At 50.8% G+C, this 17,425-nt stretch overlaps 1 protein-coding gene across 2 annotated transcripts; it reads left to right on the forward strand.

Annotated features, from left to right (window-relative positions):
* The first annotated feature begins 387 nt into the window (after positions 1-387).
* Positions 388-15,395, forward strand: EXOSC5 (exosome component 5). Of its 2 annotated transcripts, XR_014027384.1 has the most exons (7): positions 388-546; positions 1,312-1,425; positions 3,148-3,269; positions 5,769-5,909; positions 7,558-7,647; positions 12,820-12,925; positions 14,276-15,395. XR_014027384.1 is itself a non-coding variant. In XM_081335063.1 (6 exons), the coding sequence occupies exons 1-6, from the start codon at positions 435-437 to the stop codon at positions 14,366-14,368; spliced, it is 672 nt and encodes a 223-aa protein (XP_081191189.1). In that variant the 5' UTR covers positions 388-434; the 3' UTR covers positions 14,369-15,395. The 2 variants fall into 2 exon arrangements, 1 of the variants encoding a protein (XP_081191189.1); XM_081335063.1 differs by lacking the exon at positions 12,820-12,925.
* The last annotated feature ends 2,030 nt before the right edge of the window (positions 15,396-17,425 follow it).

A 17,425-nucleotide genomic window follows, 5' to 3' on the forward strand; every position in this document is an offset into this window, starting at 1 on the left:
CATTGCTTGCTGGAGTAAAAAGGCAGCGGTGGGGGGGGGGGGAGGGGGGGACCCGAGGAGACGCACCAAGCAAATCAGAAATCCGCATGATAAAAACACGCGTGTCAGAGGAACAGGGCCGAACGTGCACGGTGCAACTTGGCTTCGGAGGGGGGGGTGGGGCTTGCTCCCTCCCCTTAAGTAAAGGCTGCCGCTGGGGGGGGGCGGGAGAGGCAGATCCCAAAATGTCCCCCCTCCCGCCCCAAAGACGCCCCTCGCAAAGGCCAGAAGAGGGCTCTGGGGGGGCGGGGCCTGCAGAGCGCGGGGGCGTGGCCTTGAGACCGAGCGCCAATCAGCCGTCCCCGCGACAGCCACGCACGGGGGGGTGGGCGGGGAAAGAGAAGAGCCCCGGATGCGGAAGTCCGGCGAAGGGAACCAGGTGGGCGGCAGGCGGCATGGAGGTCGAGAAGCGGCGCTTCGACTCCGGGGATCTGCCCTCTTTGCGCCGGATGGTGTGCGAGCAAGGGCCGCTCTCCCGTCCCGACGGCTCCGTCTCTTGGATGCAGGGTGCGCAGCCTGGCTTGCCGTCCTCCCTCCCTCCCTCCCTCCCCACCTCTCGATCGCCTCGTGGTGTCCTTTCCTTCCCCAACTGGGCGCCTTCGGCATATGCTGGGCTCCCAAGTCGCGTTCAGTTCTTCCCTGGGGTGGGGGGCAGCCTCAGTGGTGCTCAGAGGCGTGTTGGGGTTGATTTCTTTTCCCTGGCATTATGGGATGGACTTCAACTCCCAGAATTCCCTAGCCAGCCTAGTCCACAAGTCTTACAGCAGGGGTCTTCAAACTTGGCCCTTTTATGACTTGTGGACTTCAACTCCCAGAATTCCTCAGCCAGCAAAGCTGGCTGAGGAATTCTGGGAGTTGAAGTCCACAAGTCATAAAAGGGCCAAGTTTGAAGACCCCTGTCTTACAGTTACCAAAGTTGGAGACCCCTGATTTAAAATCAGGTTCCCCCCCCCCCCCGTCCTCAAACGCGTGACCATTTTAGGATGTGTGGTCTTCAACTCCCAGGGTTATTTGCAGCAAACACCCACCCCCACCCCCGCTTTTGAAAATCATGGAGGATGCCAAAGTTCTCCTTTGGATAACTCTTTTGCTACATTTCAACTCTTCCAGTTATTAGCAATTCAACCTATTTGTGCCGCAGGTCAGTTTCCCTCCGGAAAGAGAGATTTAGGGTAGATAATTTTCCTGTAAATCCCCCCATTTCCATAATTCAGCTGCTAGGAGCATATTTAGAGCCTTCCCTTCTCCCCCCCCCCCCCCGGCTATTTCCAGGGGATACCTCCGTGTTAGTCGGGGTGTACGGACCCACAGAAGTGAAGGTCAGCAAGGAAATCTACGATAAAGCGACTCTGGAGGTGCTGCTAAGGCCGAAAGTGGGCCTGCCAGGTGAGGGGGCCCTATGTTGGAGATCACCCCAAAGGGTGGCTCCTTTGAGGGGTTTTCGTTTGCCTGCTAGATGCTGGTAGATACAACAGATATGCTTGTATTTATTTATTTTTATCCCTGCCTTTATTACTTTTACAAATAACTCAAGGTGACAACCTATCCAACGCATCTTCCTCCTGTTTTCCCCACAACAACCCTGTGAGGTGGGTTGGGCTGAGAATAAGGGACTGGCCCATTGTCACTCAGCTGGCTTGCCACGTCTAAGGCGGGACTAGAACTCTCTGTCTCCTGGTAATTGGCCCAAAGGCAGTGACTCTCGGAACTGAAGAAGATTCTTGGACGAGAAGCGAAACATCTTCCAGGAAAAACGAAGTCCAGTTGCCTTGGGGACAACCAGGACCTGGATGACTGAGAATCGCCACAGACAAACATTACAATCCCACATTTGTGTTATGTCTGAGCATAGTCCTCTGATTTAAATTCTTGGGCACGCTCACCGTTCTTCCCACCCTTCTTGAAGGGAGCACAATCCAAGGGTGAAGTGATCTGTTATCTCCATAACCAAGTGGACCATCTGGAATCCCAGCAAGAACGCCATCTGGGTGTTTTGTTCCCTCTGCCAGGAGCTCACAAAAGAAGATTGCTGGCAGATGAAGAGAGGAAACAAACCACAACAAAAATACTCCTTTCTCCCCCAAGACTCTTTTCAACGCTGACGAGAGTCTGTGGAGAAGCTGGCTTTGCTGGAAATAATGCAATTGAAACACGAATGGATTTATTTCCTGTTTGGGGGGTGAGGGGACAAGAAACCCTTTTCTGAAAAGATCTTACGGACCCAATGGATCACAGAAAATCCCAGTAGAAGCAGAGAGGCTGCTTGGGAAGGTGTGAGCAACTTGGGGCCTTTTGCACTTAGGAATATAAGGCGTCCTCAATCTAGGACGACCATTGAGTCCAACATTTTGTTGCTAAGCAATGCAGTGATAACGGGAATCGCTGTCGTCGTTAAGTTAGTAACAGGGATGTAAAGTGAATCTGGCTTCCCCCGTTGACTTTGCTTGTTAGAAGGTTTGCAAAAGGGGATCATGTGATCCCGGGACACTGCAACCGCCATAAGTGTGAGTCAGTTGTCAAGGACCTGAATGTTAATCACGTGACCATGAGGATGATACAACGGTCATAAGTGTGAAAAATGGTGATAAGTCACTTTTTTTCAGTGCCGTTGTAACTTTGACCACCTGTAGTCCTTGATTTATAACAATTCGTTTAGTGACCATTCCAAAGTTACAATGGCATTGAAAAAAATGACTTATGAGCAGTCCTCACCCTTACGACCACCGTAGCATCCCCGTGGTCCTGTTATCCAAATTAGGCCGCTTGGCATCCAGCGTGAATTTACAACGTTTGCGGCGTCCCAAGGCCATTGGCGGGCTCCCTAGCCAGCTTCGGAGAAGCAAACTTACTCTGGAAAGCCCGGTTCGCTTAAGGACCTCGCGATTCACTGCACGGCTGCAGCGATTTGCTTAATAAATCAAAAGTTTGTTAAAAAAAAAAATTGAGCACGAATCGCCAAACAACCCCCAATGGAAATTCATGTCCCAGTTAATCCTCAGTTGAGGACTCTACCTCCGTTTGATTATTTTCTATATTGGGACGTTTTAGCAAATTTTCAAGCCTTCTAACAACCCCCCCCCCACACACACACACTTTTTTTTTTTGCAGGCGTCTACGAAAAAAGCAGAGAGCAGATGATCAAGAAGACCTGTGAGGCGGTGGTTTTGGGTAACCTGCACCCCCGTTCTTCTATCATGGTGGTTCTTCAGGTGATTGCAGATGCTGGGTCTGTATCGTTTTTAGAAAGAGGCATTTTGAGGGAGGGGCGAGACCGGTCTCCCAGGAAATGGCATGGGAGGGGGAGAGTGATCTGTGTTCCACGCCCCCTCCCCTTTCCCCCCCCCACCCAAAAACCCAAGTGTGGCTAGCTGTTCAATTGGGGCTTGCTCTGGACTTGTGGATTGTGATGGGGGCTAGATTACAATTCTTTGTGCTTAGCTGCAGTCTGTTTCCCTGTGTAATGTTTCTCAATCTCATATTTTTAAGATGTAAGGACTTCAACTCCCAGAATTCCATAGCCAGCCTGCTGACTGCAGGATTCTGGGAGTTGGAAGTCCAGACCTCGTAAATTGCACTAGCATGCTGGCTGGGGAATTCTGGGGAAGTCCATACAGGCTGGCTGGGGGATTCTGGGAGTTGAAGTCCCTGTATGTTGGTTGGGGAATTCTGGGGAAGTCCGTACGGCTGGGGGATTCTGGGAGTTGAAGTCCCTGTGTGCTAGTTGAAAATTTTGAGTTGATCCATACATACTGACTGCGGGATTCTGGGAGTTGAAGTGCATGCATCTTTGAAGTTCATCAGCATGCTGACTGAGGAATTCTGGGAATTGAAGTTCCATGCGTGCTGGGTGGAGAATCCTGGAAGTTGAAGTCCACCCATTCTAAAGGACAGTCTTCTAACTTGGCCTTCCACAGTTTGGCTCCTGCAAATGTGGGATGGCTGACTTCAATACAGCTGGAGGGCAGCACCTTGAGGTGTGTGTGTGTGTGCGCGCGCGCGCACGCCTTAACTGCAATACAGAGTTCTGGAGAACAGTCTTGTCTTTCTGCGTTTTCCCCCAAACTTCTGAACAGACTAGAGTTATTAGCCCTGCTAGATCAGATCAAATCAAACCTTACGAGAAATGAATCTTATGTTTTGCCTGCCCTTCTCTTCAGCCTTGCTCAGCTGGGCGAGGTGGGGGGGGTAGCTTTTAAGATACTTTGGACTACAGCGTCCATCACCCCCAGCCAGCCCTAGGCTATATCGGCCTTAGAGAGGGGATGCTGCCGCTTGTCGGGTTCCAAGCCCTGGTGTGATTCGAATCAATTAGCCGAACGAACAGGGAGATCCTGACCTTAACAGAGCCGATTAAAAAAAGGCAATGAAAAGCATACAGCGAGCGAGAAGAACACATGCTAGCTTGCCCTGTCTTTAACCTGGTTTCACCTCTGCCGGGCTCCTGCTGGCATGATGGCTTGTGAGAGTCGGAAACCCTTCAGATTAGGCTCGCCTCCTTTATTTGTTGTCATTTTCCCCCCTTCCCCCCCCCCCCCGCTGGGGATTTTCTTCTCTCTTCTATATTCCAAAGAGCGGAAATGGGCAGATCGGAGGGCGGCAGAGGGCAGCAGCGGCCGTGAAAAGCCAAAAGCCGGGCCCTTTTTTAAAAGCCGGGCCAGTCGGTCCCCAGGAAGCTACTTATCTGCAGCCCGCAGAGGGCACTAAACCCTTTGCAGAGCGGGAAGAGAGAGAGGCCAGGTTCGTTCGTTCGTTCCCTCTCTCGGCTTGCAAGCATTTTGCATCTTAAAATCAACTGCCTGCTGAGCGACTTGGGGATGGGTCTGTGGAAATGCCGAAGGGCGAGGACCGGATCGAAGTCACTTTTCTCAGCGCCGTTGTAAGTTCGAATGGTTGCTAGATGGACGGTCATAAGTGGAAGACTACCTGTATTGAGAAAAAATGTTATTATATATATATATATATATATATATATATATATATATATATATATATATATATATGCCCCTCCCCCCCCTCCTGATTCCTTGCGACTGGGTAGCTGCCCACGGCTCTGAATTGCAGATCTGGCTAGTTTACCTGCTGCTGTCCACCAGCCTCCCCCTCCCTCTCTCTCTCTCCCCTTCTTCCTCTCTCTCTCTCTCCCTTTCTCCCTCTCCCTCTGTCTCCCCTCTCTCTCCCTCCGTCGCTCCCTCCCTTTCTCCCTCTCTCTCCTTCCCTTTCCCCCTCTTCCTCTCTTCCTCCCTCTCTCTTCCTCTCTCTCCCTTTCTCCCTCTCTCTCCCTCTGTCGCTCCATCCCTTTTTCCCTCTCTCTCTCTTCCTCTGTCGCTCCCTCCCTTTTTCTCTCTCCCTCTCTCCTGCTCTTCCTCTCTCCTTTCTCCATCTGTCTCCCCCCCTTTTTACCTCTCCCTCTGTCTCTCCCTCCCTTTTCCCCTTTCCCCATCTCTTCCTCTCCCTTTCTCTCCGCCTCCTCCTCTCTCCTCTCTCTCTGTCTCCCCTGTCCCTCCCTTTTTCCCTCTCCCTCTCTCTCCCCCTCTCCCTTTCTCTCCTTTTCCTCTCTCCTCTTCCCCCTCTTTCTTTTTCTCCCTCTGTCTCTCCCTCCCTTTTTCCCACTCCCTCCCTCTCCCCCCGCCCGCTCCCTCTCCCTTTCTTCCTCTCTCTGTGTCCCTCTCCTCTCTCTCCCTCTGTTGGTTTGTTCTTATTTTCCTTGAGTAAAATCTCTGCCTGCAAAGCTGCTCTCCAGCTGTTTGAACGCCGCCTGCGTGGGGCTGATGGATGCCGGGCTGCCCATGAGCTCCTTGTTCTGTGGAGTGACCTGCGCCTTGGACGCCGGTGGCAATATCCTCCTGGACCCCACGGCGAAGCAAGAAAAGGTGGGCTCCTTGTTCATTCCAGGCAGGAGAAATGCTGCTGCTTTTTTGGTGGCAGGGAGTGCCAAAGGCCCCGCCGGGCGCTGGGGAGGAGTAGACAGGAGACAACATGAGTAAAGTTTCTGCTTATATCACTAACAGAACAGCCAAAGCATTGCTTCTCGACTTCTACAACTTTAAGATGAGTGGACTTCAACTCCCAGAATTCCCCAGCCAGCGTTGCTGGCTGGGGAATTCTGGGAGTTGAAGTCCACTCATCTTAAAGTTGCAGAAGTCGAGAAACATTGAGCCAAAGGACTCGCATGCCTGGATTCTTGGCAACATCAGCCCCCTCCTGAAGGCTGGAAGTCTGATCCCAGGCTGGCTGGGGAGGATGGGAATTGTAGTTCAACCCTCTGGCAACATAGGCCAGATTTGACCTCCAGCCCTGCCAGAGGCATCAACACGGGCCTTCCGATGTGCAGATTCGACTTGGTGTGGCTGCCAGGGAGGGAACCCTTGTCTTTGGGGCACCTGGCCGGCAAGTCGTCTCGGCCACGGTGCCAACTCCAGTCAAAGAGCTTCAGCGGGTAATTGGCTTCTTCAGACTTGGCAGCCCTAAAAGCCTTTTCTTCTGGACCACAAAATCCTTAAGCCTTTCCGAATGGTTTCTCTGGTGTTTTTTTTGGCAGTGGCTGGCTTCTCTCCATCACCAGCCTCTCCCTTTTTCCCTCTTTCTCCTCTCTCCCTCTATCTCTCTGTCCCTCTCCCTTTCTCCCTCCTCCTCCTTCTCCCTCTCCCTCTTTCTCCTCTCTCCCCCTTCCTCTCCCTCTCTCTACCTGTCCCTCCTTTTCTCCCTCCCTCCCTTTTCCCCTCTTTCTCCTCTCCCTTTCTCCTCTCTCCCTCTGTCTCTCCCTGTCTCCCTCTCCCTTTTTCTCTCCCTCTCTCCCCTCTTTTTCCTCTCCCTTTCTCCTCTCTCCCTCTGTCTCTCCCTCTTTTTCCTCTCTCCCTCTTTCTCCTCTCTCCCTCTTTCTGCTCTCTCTCCCTCTTTCTCCCCTCTCCGTCTCCCCTTTTCTCTTTCTCCTCTCTCCCTCTCCCTTTTTCTCTCCCTCTCTCTCTCCCCTTTTTCCTCTCCCTCCCTCTTTCTCCTCTCCCTTTCTCCTCTCTCCCTCTCTCTCCCTTTCTCCTCTCTCCCTCTTTCTGCTTTCTCTCCCTCTTTCTCCCCTCTCCCTCTCCCTTTTTCTCTCCCTCTCTCTCTCCCCTCTTTTTCCTCTCTCCCTTTTTCTCCTCTCCCTCTGTCTCCCCCTCTCTCCCTCTTTCTCCTCTCTCTCCCTCTCCCTTTTTCTCTCTGTCTCTCTCTCTCCCCTCTCTCTTTCTCCCTCTCCCTCCCTCTCTCCTCCCCCTTGTTTCTCTGTCTCCCGCTGATGGCTAAAGCATCACTCAGTCACGTTGACAAAAGTGCAGACGGGGAAGGCATTCTGTTCTAAGGAAAACGCCTCTCGGAAGCTGCACTCCGTTTGGGAATAAGCGAAGGCTTCTTTTGCGGCTGGGTCTTATTTTCAGGGAAACACGGCGGGAGGGTTAGGGTTGGCAAGGCCGGTTCTGATTCGTATCAAAATTAAGAATTTCCTCAGCATCAGGGAACATGCTCAACGTTACTGTCTTCCGGCAGGACGCCCCTGCGGTGTTGACCTTCGCCATCGATAGCGTCGAGAAAAAAATCCTGCTCTCCACCATGAAGGGGGCGTGTTCCGAAGAACAGGTGAGGATGAGGGCCGATGGGTATGGCCTGTCCGAATCTGGACTTGTCACCTACCCCACCCCCACCCCATTCGCCTGCGGGGGGGGGGCTGTTTCACGGTCAATAAGTGGACCGGGCATCAATCAAGGACTACTTATATAATGACTGCTTGCAAGGTATGGTCTAGCTCAGGAGTAGGCAACCTCGGCTCTTTGATGTCTCATGGACTTCAACTCCCAGAATTCCTGAGTCAGCATAGCTGACTCAGGAATTCTGGGAGTTGAAGTCCATGAGTCATCAAAGAGCCGAGGTTGCCTACCCCTGGTCTAGCTTCTAGGTCCGTTGCCTCTTGATATTTTTGACCGTGACCCACACATATCCCTGACACACATACAAGATGGGTGGATCGGTCCCTGAGGGCCAGTTCAGGGCCGATTGATGGGGTGGCATTGGCACTTTGGTCGATTCGGATGGATTAACTCCAATCTGAGATGCTTGCCAAAAACACACGCTGTCCGGGGTGTGTGTGTGTGTGAGGGAGTGTTATCAGAGGAAGGAGCCAGTGCTTGGGGGGGGGGAGAGAAAAATCACAAATTGCTGTGTTAACCCAAGGCAACCATCTGCCAGTGTTTCAGATATCCATGGTAACCGCACAGCTCCTTGGGCCACGTGCTGATTTATTATTATTAATATTATTCAAAGTATTTCGTCCCTGGAAGCAACTTCAAAGCCTTGAAAAACATACCAAGAGCAAAGGATTACAGAGGGAAATCTATTCGGGATCCCCCTGGTGTCCATAACCCAGCCTTCTCGTTAGGTTTTTCAATTTAAATCCTCATTTTTTAAAATAATAATAATAATAATATGTCTAGGGCAGGGGTAGGCAACCTTGGCTCTTTTGTGACTCGTGGCTCTCCTTTGTGCCCTTTTGGCTGTGCATCAACAAGAGGCCTTTAGCATTCCAGGCGAGACGCGCCGAGTCGTTTCTCATTACCGTCACCACATCTGGGCAAATGGCTCGGAACGCCGAGCCCGTCCTGCTCCGAAGGGACAATTAGGGACGCTAATGCGCTATTGAACGGCGCAGGCGGCCAGGCGCCATTAATTAGACCAGTGTTTCTGTCAGGTGGCGAAGGCCGCGTTTTCATTCCAGAGTGAATTGTAATAAATGGGGACTCTTGAAAAACAGAATTATTTGCAGCCCAGGGAGAATATCAAATTAGATTTCTCTTTGGTTGAGGTTGGTCCGTTCCTTCTTGGACTGGGTATCCTTCTGAGAGCATCGGGCTGTAGCCGCCATTATCCCGCTCGGAATGAAACACACACACACACACGCACCCATTTGAAGGAAGAGAAGAGCCAGGATTGATCGGTGGGGTCCTTGTTGCTGCCTGAGCTTGGTTGTTTTCTTGCAGACGTTTCATTACCCGACTAGGTAACATCATCAATGGTAGAAGGAGGCAGGGTTTGCTCTTTGTAAACCCTGTAAACAAAACACTGATGATGTTACCACATTTGGTGATGAAACGTCTGCAAGAAAAGCACCCATCTCAGAGAACACCAAGGACGCCACAGTTCAACCCTGAGCTACAAAGATTCTCTTCCTTCCAATGGCCATTTCCTAGGCAAGTAAATTCTTGCACTGAACTAGATTACGTTTGTTTTCAGCCTTGGCAACTTTAAGATGGGCGGACTTCAACTCCCAGAATTCCCCAGCCAGCAGTGGAATTGCCCCCCCCCCCCGCTCCCAATTGCTTCCAATTTTCGGCACAAAAAATGCCCCAAAACTCGCTTAATGACAGCTGCCCTCACTATCACTACTTTTGCCTAACCACCACGTAAAATTGAGTTTGATCGAGTGGTGACCTACTTAATGACTGCCCTGACTTACGGCCATAATTCCAGGCTCCATTCCAGCCGTAAGTCGAGGACCACTTGTAGTTTGTAGCCCCTTTGCCCTTTGCTCCATTCTTCTGATTTAATGCCGCTCTGTATTTGATTTTTATTTTTTTTTAAGGTTGTTTTCAGGCTTGACGTGAGCCCTGCTGTACAGTTTCCTTCCTCCCCCACCCCCGTTTAGCAGGAATGCACCTTTGGGGGGGGTCTTTGCCAGCATTGTCTCCACCTTTTTAAGCATTCATCACCATCTCTAGCGCCTCTGGCTAAAATCGGCGCTTAGGTGAAGGCGAGCGGAGGGGGCACGGCCACGCATCCATTTTAATCAGGGCAAGCTCCGCAGAAGCCCGACAAACACCAGCCTGCCGTAGGACGTCTGGCCTTGGTTTTAGACATCCCCCTTTCCCCTAATGCCCCGAAATGCTCTCGTCGTAATTTGCACCGAGTCTTTAGAACGGCTTGCAAAAGAATCCGACAAGGTACAGGTGAGAAGGGGGAACTGCCCCGGGTTTTTTTTCTGGCTCTCCATCTCTAAACGTTGTCCAGCATCCTTTAGCACAGGGGTCCCCCAACCCCCGGGGCTGTGACCCAGGACCGGACTGCAGCCTGTTGGTAACCGGTCCGCAGAATACTGGGCGAGCGCCCGCACGCGGAACCAGCTCTTTGCCTGTTTGCCAAGGCGGGCAGGTTGGAGACAGACCACTGCTCTAGGAGAAGGGAAGGCCTTTTCCGTCCTTCCCTTGGCAGGTGTCTTAGTCACCTGGGCAGCCGTGGGCGGTTAGCCACAGCCAGCGAGGACAGCAAATAATTCTAATTTACTTCCCTTCCGGATCTGAGCTCAAGGACACTTGATGGCTTTGCACTGGGGGAGGAGAGGCAGTGAACAGGTTGCTTCCGTTGTCTTCCACAATCAAGAACAACGAGGGACCGTGGCCAGCTGGGTCTTCTTCGTCCCTGGACAATTTCAACGGCGTTTGAAAAGCGTGTCCTTCCGTGGCTGCCTTGTGTTGCAGACAAACAACCACGCAGAAGCCCTTGGGCTGGTGGGGAGGGGGAAAAAAAACCCCGTCACCGGACACGGTGGATTGCTTTTCACAGCACATTCAATTTGGCTTCTGCAGGAGCCCATTAGCTGGAGCCACAAAATATGTGCTGCTGTTACGTGCTCTGCTCTCGAACAATCCTCCCCCCCCCCCAAATCCCGGATTGAAGACAGACAAACTGAAGTGTGTGTGTGTTTGCGTGTGTTTGCGTGTGTGTGGACCCAGCAAACCCATGTCGGGTATGAGTGCCACACGGTGCAGATTCTTACTGCTTTATTGAACCCTTGCTTGGAGGAAAATCGCCGCCCAAACCATGACTCTGGGCTGGGAGAAATAGGTTAGGTGGTCCTGGTCTTACAGCCACAATTAGGTCTGGAATGTCTGTTGCTAAGCAATGGGGTTGCATCCGATTTCATGATCTTTTGTTCTTTTAACCAGGCTCATTCACTGAAATGGTACGGTTGTTAAGCGGATCACACGGTTGTGAAGCAAATCCAGCTTCCCCCCCCCCCCCCCGTTGATTTGGCTCAGCGGAAGCCAGCTGGGAAGGTTTTGCCGCAGGATTTTGGTCTCACCGAGCAGCGTGCAGGGCCCCGAGTTAGTTTGCTTCATGGAGGATGAGAGTATTGTGTGAATTTCTTCCACTGTGGCTTGGAAGCTGCAGTGGTGTGAACGCCCTCGACTCTGGTCTGTGGAATCCCCTGGGTGGTGATCTCGCTGTGGATGCACGGAAGCCAGCTGTCCTTGGGTGTCGAAATGCTCTCTCTGTTCCCAAGGCAAGGAGGGGATTTTGGTGCTCTCTGAGCTTGGTTTTTTGCAGACGTTTCATGACCCAACTAGGTAACATCATCAGTGCTAGAAGGGAGTGGGATTTGTGGTATAGAAGAACAGAAGGGAGGAAGAGGAGGAGGAGGAAGACTATGGGGTCCTTGCTGCTCTGTGAGCTTGGTGGTTTCTTTGCAGACGTTTCATGACCCAACTAGGTAACATCATCAGTGCTTGGTTGGTTTTTTGCAGACGTTTCATGACCCAACTAGGTAACCTCATCAGTGCCAGAAGGGAGGAGTGGGCTTTGCAGAGTGGAGAAGGAGGAGGAAGAGAGTTGTGAGGTCTTGGGTGCTTTTTGAGCTTGATTGTTTCCTTGCAGATATTTCATGATCCAACTAGGGAACATCAGCGCTAAAAGTGAGTGGGCTTTATAAACGGAGCGCAAACCCCACTCCTCTTCTAGCACGGTTGGTGTTCCCTCGTTGGGTCATGAAAGGTCTGCAAGGAAACCCCCGAGCCCAGAGAGCTATCAGTCCCTGCAGTTCAACCCTGACCTTCGGAAATTCTCTTCTGCTGGCCAAGGGCTGTTGCCACCCATCCCTTCTTGCCACAGTAAGTGGTCCAGTAAGAGCAAAATCGGAAAAAGTAGCCAAAGGAGGCAGTGGAAACACACACACAGTTTCTTCCATTTCGCTCGCACAGTGCTGCCTTCCCAGAATCCATTTTACTTTTGAGTTTCAAACCCATCTTCAGAAACACCTAAAACCGGCCTCGATAAGAAAAGAGGATGGGATTGAAACAGCTGCGCGCGCCCGGGAAGAGGTTTTCTTCCGGAGTTTATTATTATTATTTCTTGTTTGGCCGAGGACAAGCAGGACCAATTGTGGGAGGAGAACCATGCCGTTTTTCCTGCGACGGTTCCCGCGTCACCGCTTTTGTTCGGCGTGCGCCCGGGAAGATTGATGGCCCGTTGAATTGAGCGGGAAGGCTGAAGTGATACCTTATTTGTAGCCGCTTGTCTGCATTCCCGCCGGCTGCGGATTCACGCCCTCTGGCCACGCCGTGTGCCGCTGGTAATTGAGCTGAAACGGCATAAGCGAGGCAGACAGTTTCTGACAGCCCCACATGAATGGCTCGGCTGACACGGAAGAGGGAGGGGGGGGCCATAGAGAACTGTGTTGCTAGTTCCCTCGGTACATTGTGGCGGTGTGACGGAGGGGCGGGGAGAATGGATGCCTCCCTTTGCATATAAATTGACAAATTAAAACGCGGCCTCGCAAGGAGAGCAGATAAGAAAACTCAAAAAGATGAGCTAATTGTCCTTTATGGTCAGGCTGCATTAACAGAATCTTGCCGGTCTGAAAGTGCAAATCCCCCACCGTCTCTTTTTATCACCTGATTAGAAAAGAGGAATTTTTTTTTCTAAGTTTCTTTGTCTGTTATGCGGCTGAGGGCTTCTGACTCCTTTATCTTTATTGTATTCTAGGCCGCATCGATCGGTTTCTTGAGGTCATTCCCGCATTACTGATTCTCCTCGACTTAACAACAGTTCATTTAGTGACCGTTCAGAGTTACAACGGCAGTGAAAAAAAGTGAGTTGTGACCGTTTTTAACACTTACACACTTAACGGTCACTAAATGAAGGGTTGTAGGACCACCTGTATGCCGGTAGACTGTGCAGTTAGAAGGCAGTAGTGCAGGCTAATTCTGCCGACAGCCAGCAGTTCGATTCTTACCGGCTCAAGGTTGACTTGTCCTTCTAGCCTTCTGAGGTCCGTAAAATGAGGACCCAGATTGTTGGGGGCAATAGGATGAGTCTGTAAACCATTTAGAGAGGGCTGTAAAGCACAGTGAAGCGGTATATAAACCTAAGGACTATTGCTATTACCCACCCTCCCTCCCTCCCTTCTTTCCTTCCCAGTGGTTAGAATGAGCATTGCAGGCAAACTTTGCCCACAGCCAGGAGTTCGATCCCAACTGACTCAAGGTTGACTCGGCCTTCCATCCTTCCGAGGTCGGTCCAATGAGGACCCAGATTGTTGGGGACAATATGCTGAGTCTGTAAACCATTTAGAGAGGGCTGTAAAGCACGGTGAAGCGGTATATACATCTAAGGACTATTGCTATTACCCTTCCTTCCTTCCTTCCTTCCTTCCTTCCTTCCTTCCTTCCTTCCTTCCTTCCTTCCTTCCTTCCTTCCTTCCTTCCTTCCTTCCTTGTGGTTAGAATGAGCATTGCAGGCACACTCTGCCCACAGCCAGGAGTTCAATCCCGACTGACTCAAGGTTGACTCGGCCTTCCATCCTTCCGAGGTCAGTCCAATGAGGACCCAGATTGTTGGGGACAATATGCTGAGTCTGTAAACCATTTAGAGAGGGCTGTAAAGCACGGTGAAGCGGTATATACATCTAAGGACTATTGCTATTACCCGTCCTTCCTTCCTTCCTTCCTTCCTTCCTTCCTTCCTTCCTCCTTCCTTCCTTCCTTCCTTCCTTCCTTCCTTCCTTCCTTCCTTCCTTCCTTCCTTCCTTCCTTCCTTCCTTCCTTCCTTCCTTCCTTCCTTCCTTCCATCCTTCCTTCCCAGTGGTTAGAATGAGCATTGCAGGCAAACTCTGCCCACAGCCAGGAGTTCAATCCCGACTGACTCAAGGTTGACTCGGCCTTTCATCCTTCCGAGGTCGGTCCAATGTGGACCCAGATTGTTGGGGGCAAATAGGCTGACTCTGTGACCCGCTTAGAGAGGGCTGTCAATCACTGTGAAGCGGTACAGAAGCCTAAGGGCTAAGGGCTATTGCTATGGGTGTAACTGAGACCTGGGACTGTGGTCTAATGAGGGAGGGGCAGACAGCAAGGACTGCACTGCCCCCCAGTCCATTTGCAAGGGGTCTTTTCTTTTCCCCTTTCCTGCTTTTAACCATCTCTCCTTCCCTCAATCCCTGCAGCTTCAGCAGTGCATTGCCACCGCGCAGCGAGCGGCCGAAACTATCTTCCGCTTCTACCGAGATGCCGCTTGCAGGAAGTACTCAAAGTGGTGACTGCTTCCCCCTACCACACACACCAGCGGTGCGATGGGACATTCCTAAGGAAGAGAGGCTGATGCAGCCAACAGCCTTCCAACATTAGACTCTGCTTTCCAGATGTGCACAGACTGCTGTTAACCCAGGTTGTGGAAGCTGCTGGCAGATGGGATGCCGACAAGCTGCGAATGCTGGCTTACCCAAACACTGACAACCCTCAGTATCTGGGATTTCCAAAATGTATGTTAAGTATCCGCTTCCTGACTCCGGAAAAAAGTTTCTGGATCCAACTCAATTCTTGCTCAGTTTTGCCTACTTCTTTTTTTCTTCCATGCAACTGTTTCAGCCCATCCTGTTCTCTTCTTGGCTGAATTATTTCCCCCTTTCCCCTCCCCCTGTCTTCTGCCCAAAATAATCACGCTTGGTTGTTGCAAAGCCAACCGCTCCTTCTTCTCCTTCCCTGCCATGACCAGAAAGAAGCAAAGGAAAATTTTTATCCTGGTTTGCTTAATCCTTGCCCTGTTTTTTTTTTAATCTCTTGCCCGTGAGTCATTAGTCTGGCTCGTACATCACCTGAAGCTACCAATGTTGACCAACCGGCTTGATGGCAGGGGGTTGGACTAGACGACCTCCGAGGTCCCTTCCAACTCTGTTATTCTATTCTGCTTGGCTGGACCAAGGTTTCACCACCAGCTTTGGGTGGGTCACCTGGAAAGGCTTAACTTCTCTGCCAAAAAGCTCAGTCTTAACTAGCACCACTTTTACAGCCGTAAATCTCCCAGTAGACAAAGCCATTTTTGAGAAATTGGGGGATATTAAAGGCATCGGAAACAGATAAGGGGACTTCAGGAACGAGCTGTTACTTTTTTTTTCCCCCCTCTTCTTTTTTAAAAAAAAAAACTTTTCGTAAAATCAGTAGAGGGAGCTGTCACACCAGCAGAAGAATTTCAGGGCTGCAACTCCCTCTATTAATGAAGGAAAAAACTGCCGCTGATAAAGAAATTAATGTCACCAATAAAACAGGGAAATCCCAGCTGAGCCCTGGTTTTGGAGCGAAGGCCTGTTCTCTTGTTACCTTGGACCACCGCAGGTCGAGGAGGGGGTGAGGTCAAGGGATTGTTGCAGTGTACATTTTATACACATCATGACACATTAAAAAAAGAGATGGCTTCAGTCGCACGGTTGGGGCCACCATCTTGACTTTTTTGACACACACACACACCCATCCGCAGACCCCCTCGCAGACCAGAGAGGAACTGCCGCATCCACCAAAATATAAATAAAACTCTCCCGACAACTGAACTGGTAATTTTGCTCTTTTGTAAATTCCATATCCTGAAACCAGAGATTGCAAAACTGCTATCCTGAGCCAGGGTTTTCTCCAGCTTGGCAACATTAAGATGGGCGGACTTCAATTCCCAGAATTCCCCAGTCGATCTTTGAAGGAATTCTGGGAGTTGGGAGTCTAGCCTTCGTACAAGTTGCTCGAGTTGAAAAAAATACGGCACTTAGATGACCGAAAAGCTGGATTTTTGAGAAACCAGGGGAGCAGACGGAGACGGGCGCAGCTCTGTTTCGAGTTTGATGCTAAACCGTGGGGGCTGGGGAATTCTGGGAGTTGAAGTCCACCCATCTTAAAGATGCTGAGGCTGAGAAACGTTGCCCTAAAGCTGTGAGCGGAACATAATTGTGGTGGGAGGCAGTGCATGAATTCAGACAGTGATTGTGTTTATTCCTCGGAGGTTACTTAAGGATCTATCAGCCACCGGTTCCCACGAGAACTTGCTTAATTTTTACCTTGTTTTTCTGTGGCTGATCATGTTATGCAAATCCAGCTTGTTTGGTTGCTGCAGAGTCTGTGCAATGCCCAGACCCTAAAACTGGGCTAATTTCAGTGCAGCTAGTCCTCGACTCACGACCGCAATTAGGCCCAAAATTTCCGTTGCTAAGAGAGACGTTTGTTAAGCGAGTTTTGCCGTTTTATGTCTGTTCTTGCCACAGCGGTTAAGTGAATCTCTGCAGCTGTTAATTGAGTCACACGGTCGTTAAGCGAATCTGGCTTCCCCATGGACTTTGCTGGTCAGGAAGTCACAAGAGGGGATCACGGGATGCCTCCCCCCCCCCAGGACACTGCGACTGTCGTAAATAACGGGTCAGTTGCCAAGCGTCTGAATTTTGATCGCCTGAGCGCAGTGATCCTGCAACGGTCCTAAGTGTGAAAAATGGCCATCAGTTATTTCTTTCAGTGCCGTTGTAACTTTGAGTGGTCACTAAATGAATTGTTGTAAGCCGAGGACCACCTGTGATGTCGAATGAAAGTGGAAAACGCAGCCCTTGTCAGTCGCCAAGTTTTGGAATCTGCCTCGTGGCTTGATGAATTTGGTGAATTGAAAGAAGATTTCTGCACACACACACACACACACACACACACACACACACACACACACACACAGAGGGAAGACCTGCAACCTCCCTTTGTCACCTTGATGACAAACCTCGAGTTGCAATGAACAGTCTGGAATCTTTGTACCGTATCCGGCTCATTGTTATTCTCCCAGACTTTCCGGCTTGTTTTTTTGTTTTTAATTTGGCATTTTGGCAAACGAGCCGCGAAGAGCCAGGGAAGCTGGTGCCAACAAGCAATCCGTTTCTAATCAAGGAAGGCCTCTCGGGCTTGGCACGCGCCAACGGCTCAAGGAGCTAGGAAAGCAATTGAGGTCTCCCAAAGGAGATGCCTTCCCCCCCCCCCCCCCCGCCCCAGCACCGAGAATTAAATCCGATATTTCAGCCCCCGAAGGCTGCTGCGGTTTGGGGAAGAATTCAAATGCCTTTTTTGCGAAATTCCAGGACTGCAGATTTTGGAAAAGAGTTTCCTTTCTTTTTTTTTCTCCTTCCAGGAGAGGAGTGGTTTTCTTAATAACCAACGGAATGCAGCAACTTAGCTTTTGATCATTCCTTCCCTCCTTATCACACACACAAACACACACGGACGCACACACTGCAATGAAGTTGCGAGGGACTACACTGGACTGTAGAAAGCGGAACCTCTTCGTGTTCCTTCTAAAAGAGCCATTT

The sequence above is a fragment of the Vipera berus genome, assembly GCF_964194415.1.
Source record: "Vipera berus genome assembly, chromosome: 9".
NCBI lineage: Eukaryota > Metazoa > Chordata > Lepidosauria > Squamata > Viperidae > Vipera > Vipera berus.

What these genes read in the sequence shown, in the direction of transcription:
- EXOSC5 (XM_081335063.1), top strand. Translation starts at nt 435, where the DNA reads ATGGAGGTCGAGAAGCGGCGCTTCGACTCCGGGGATCTGCCCTCTTTG. An exon ending in GCCGAAAGTGGGCCTGCCAG is followed by an intron (nt 1,426 to 3,147) that starts GTGAGGGGGCCC and finishes TTTTTTTTGCAG; the next exon opens with GCGTCTACGAAAAAAGCAGA. An exon ending in CCACGGCGAAGCAAGAAAAG is followed by an intron (nt 5,910 to 7,557) that starts GTGGGCTCCTTG and finishes GTCTTCCGGCAG; the next exon opens with GACGCCCCTGCGGTGTTGAC.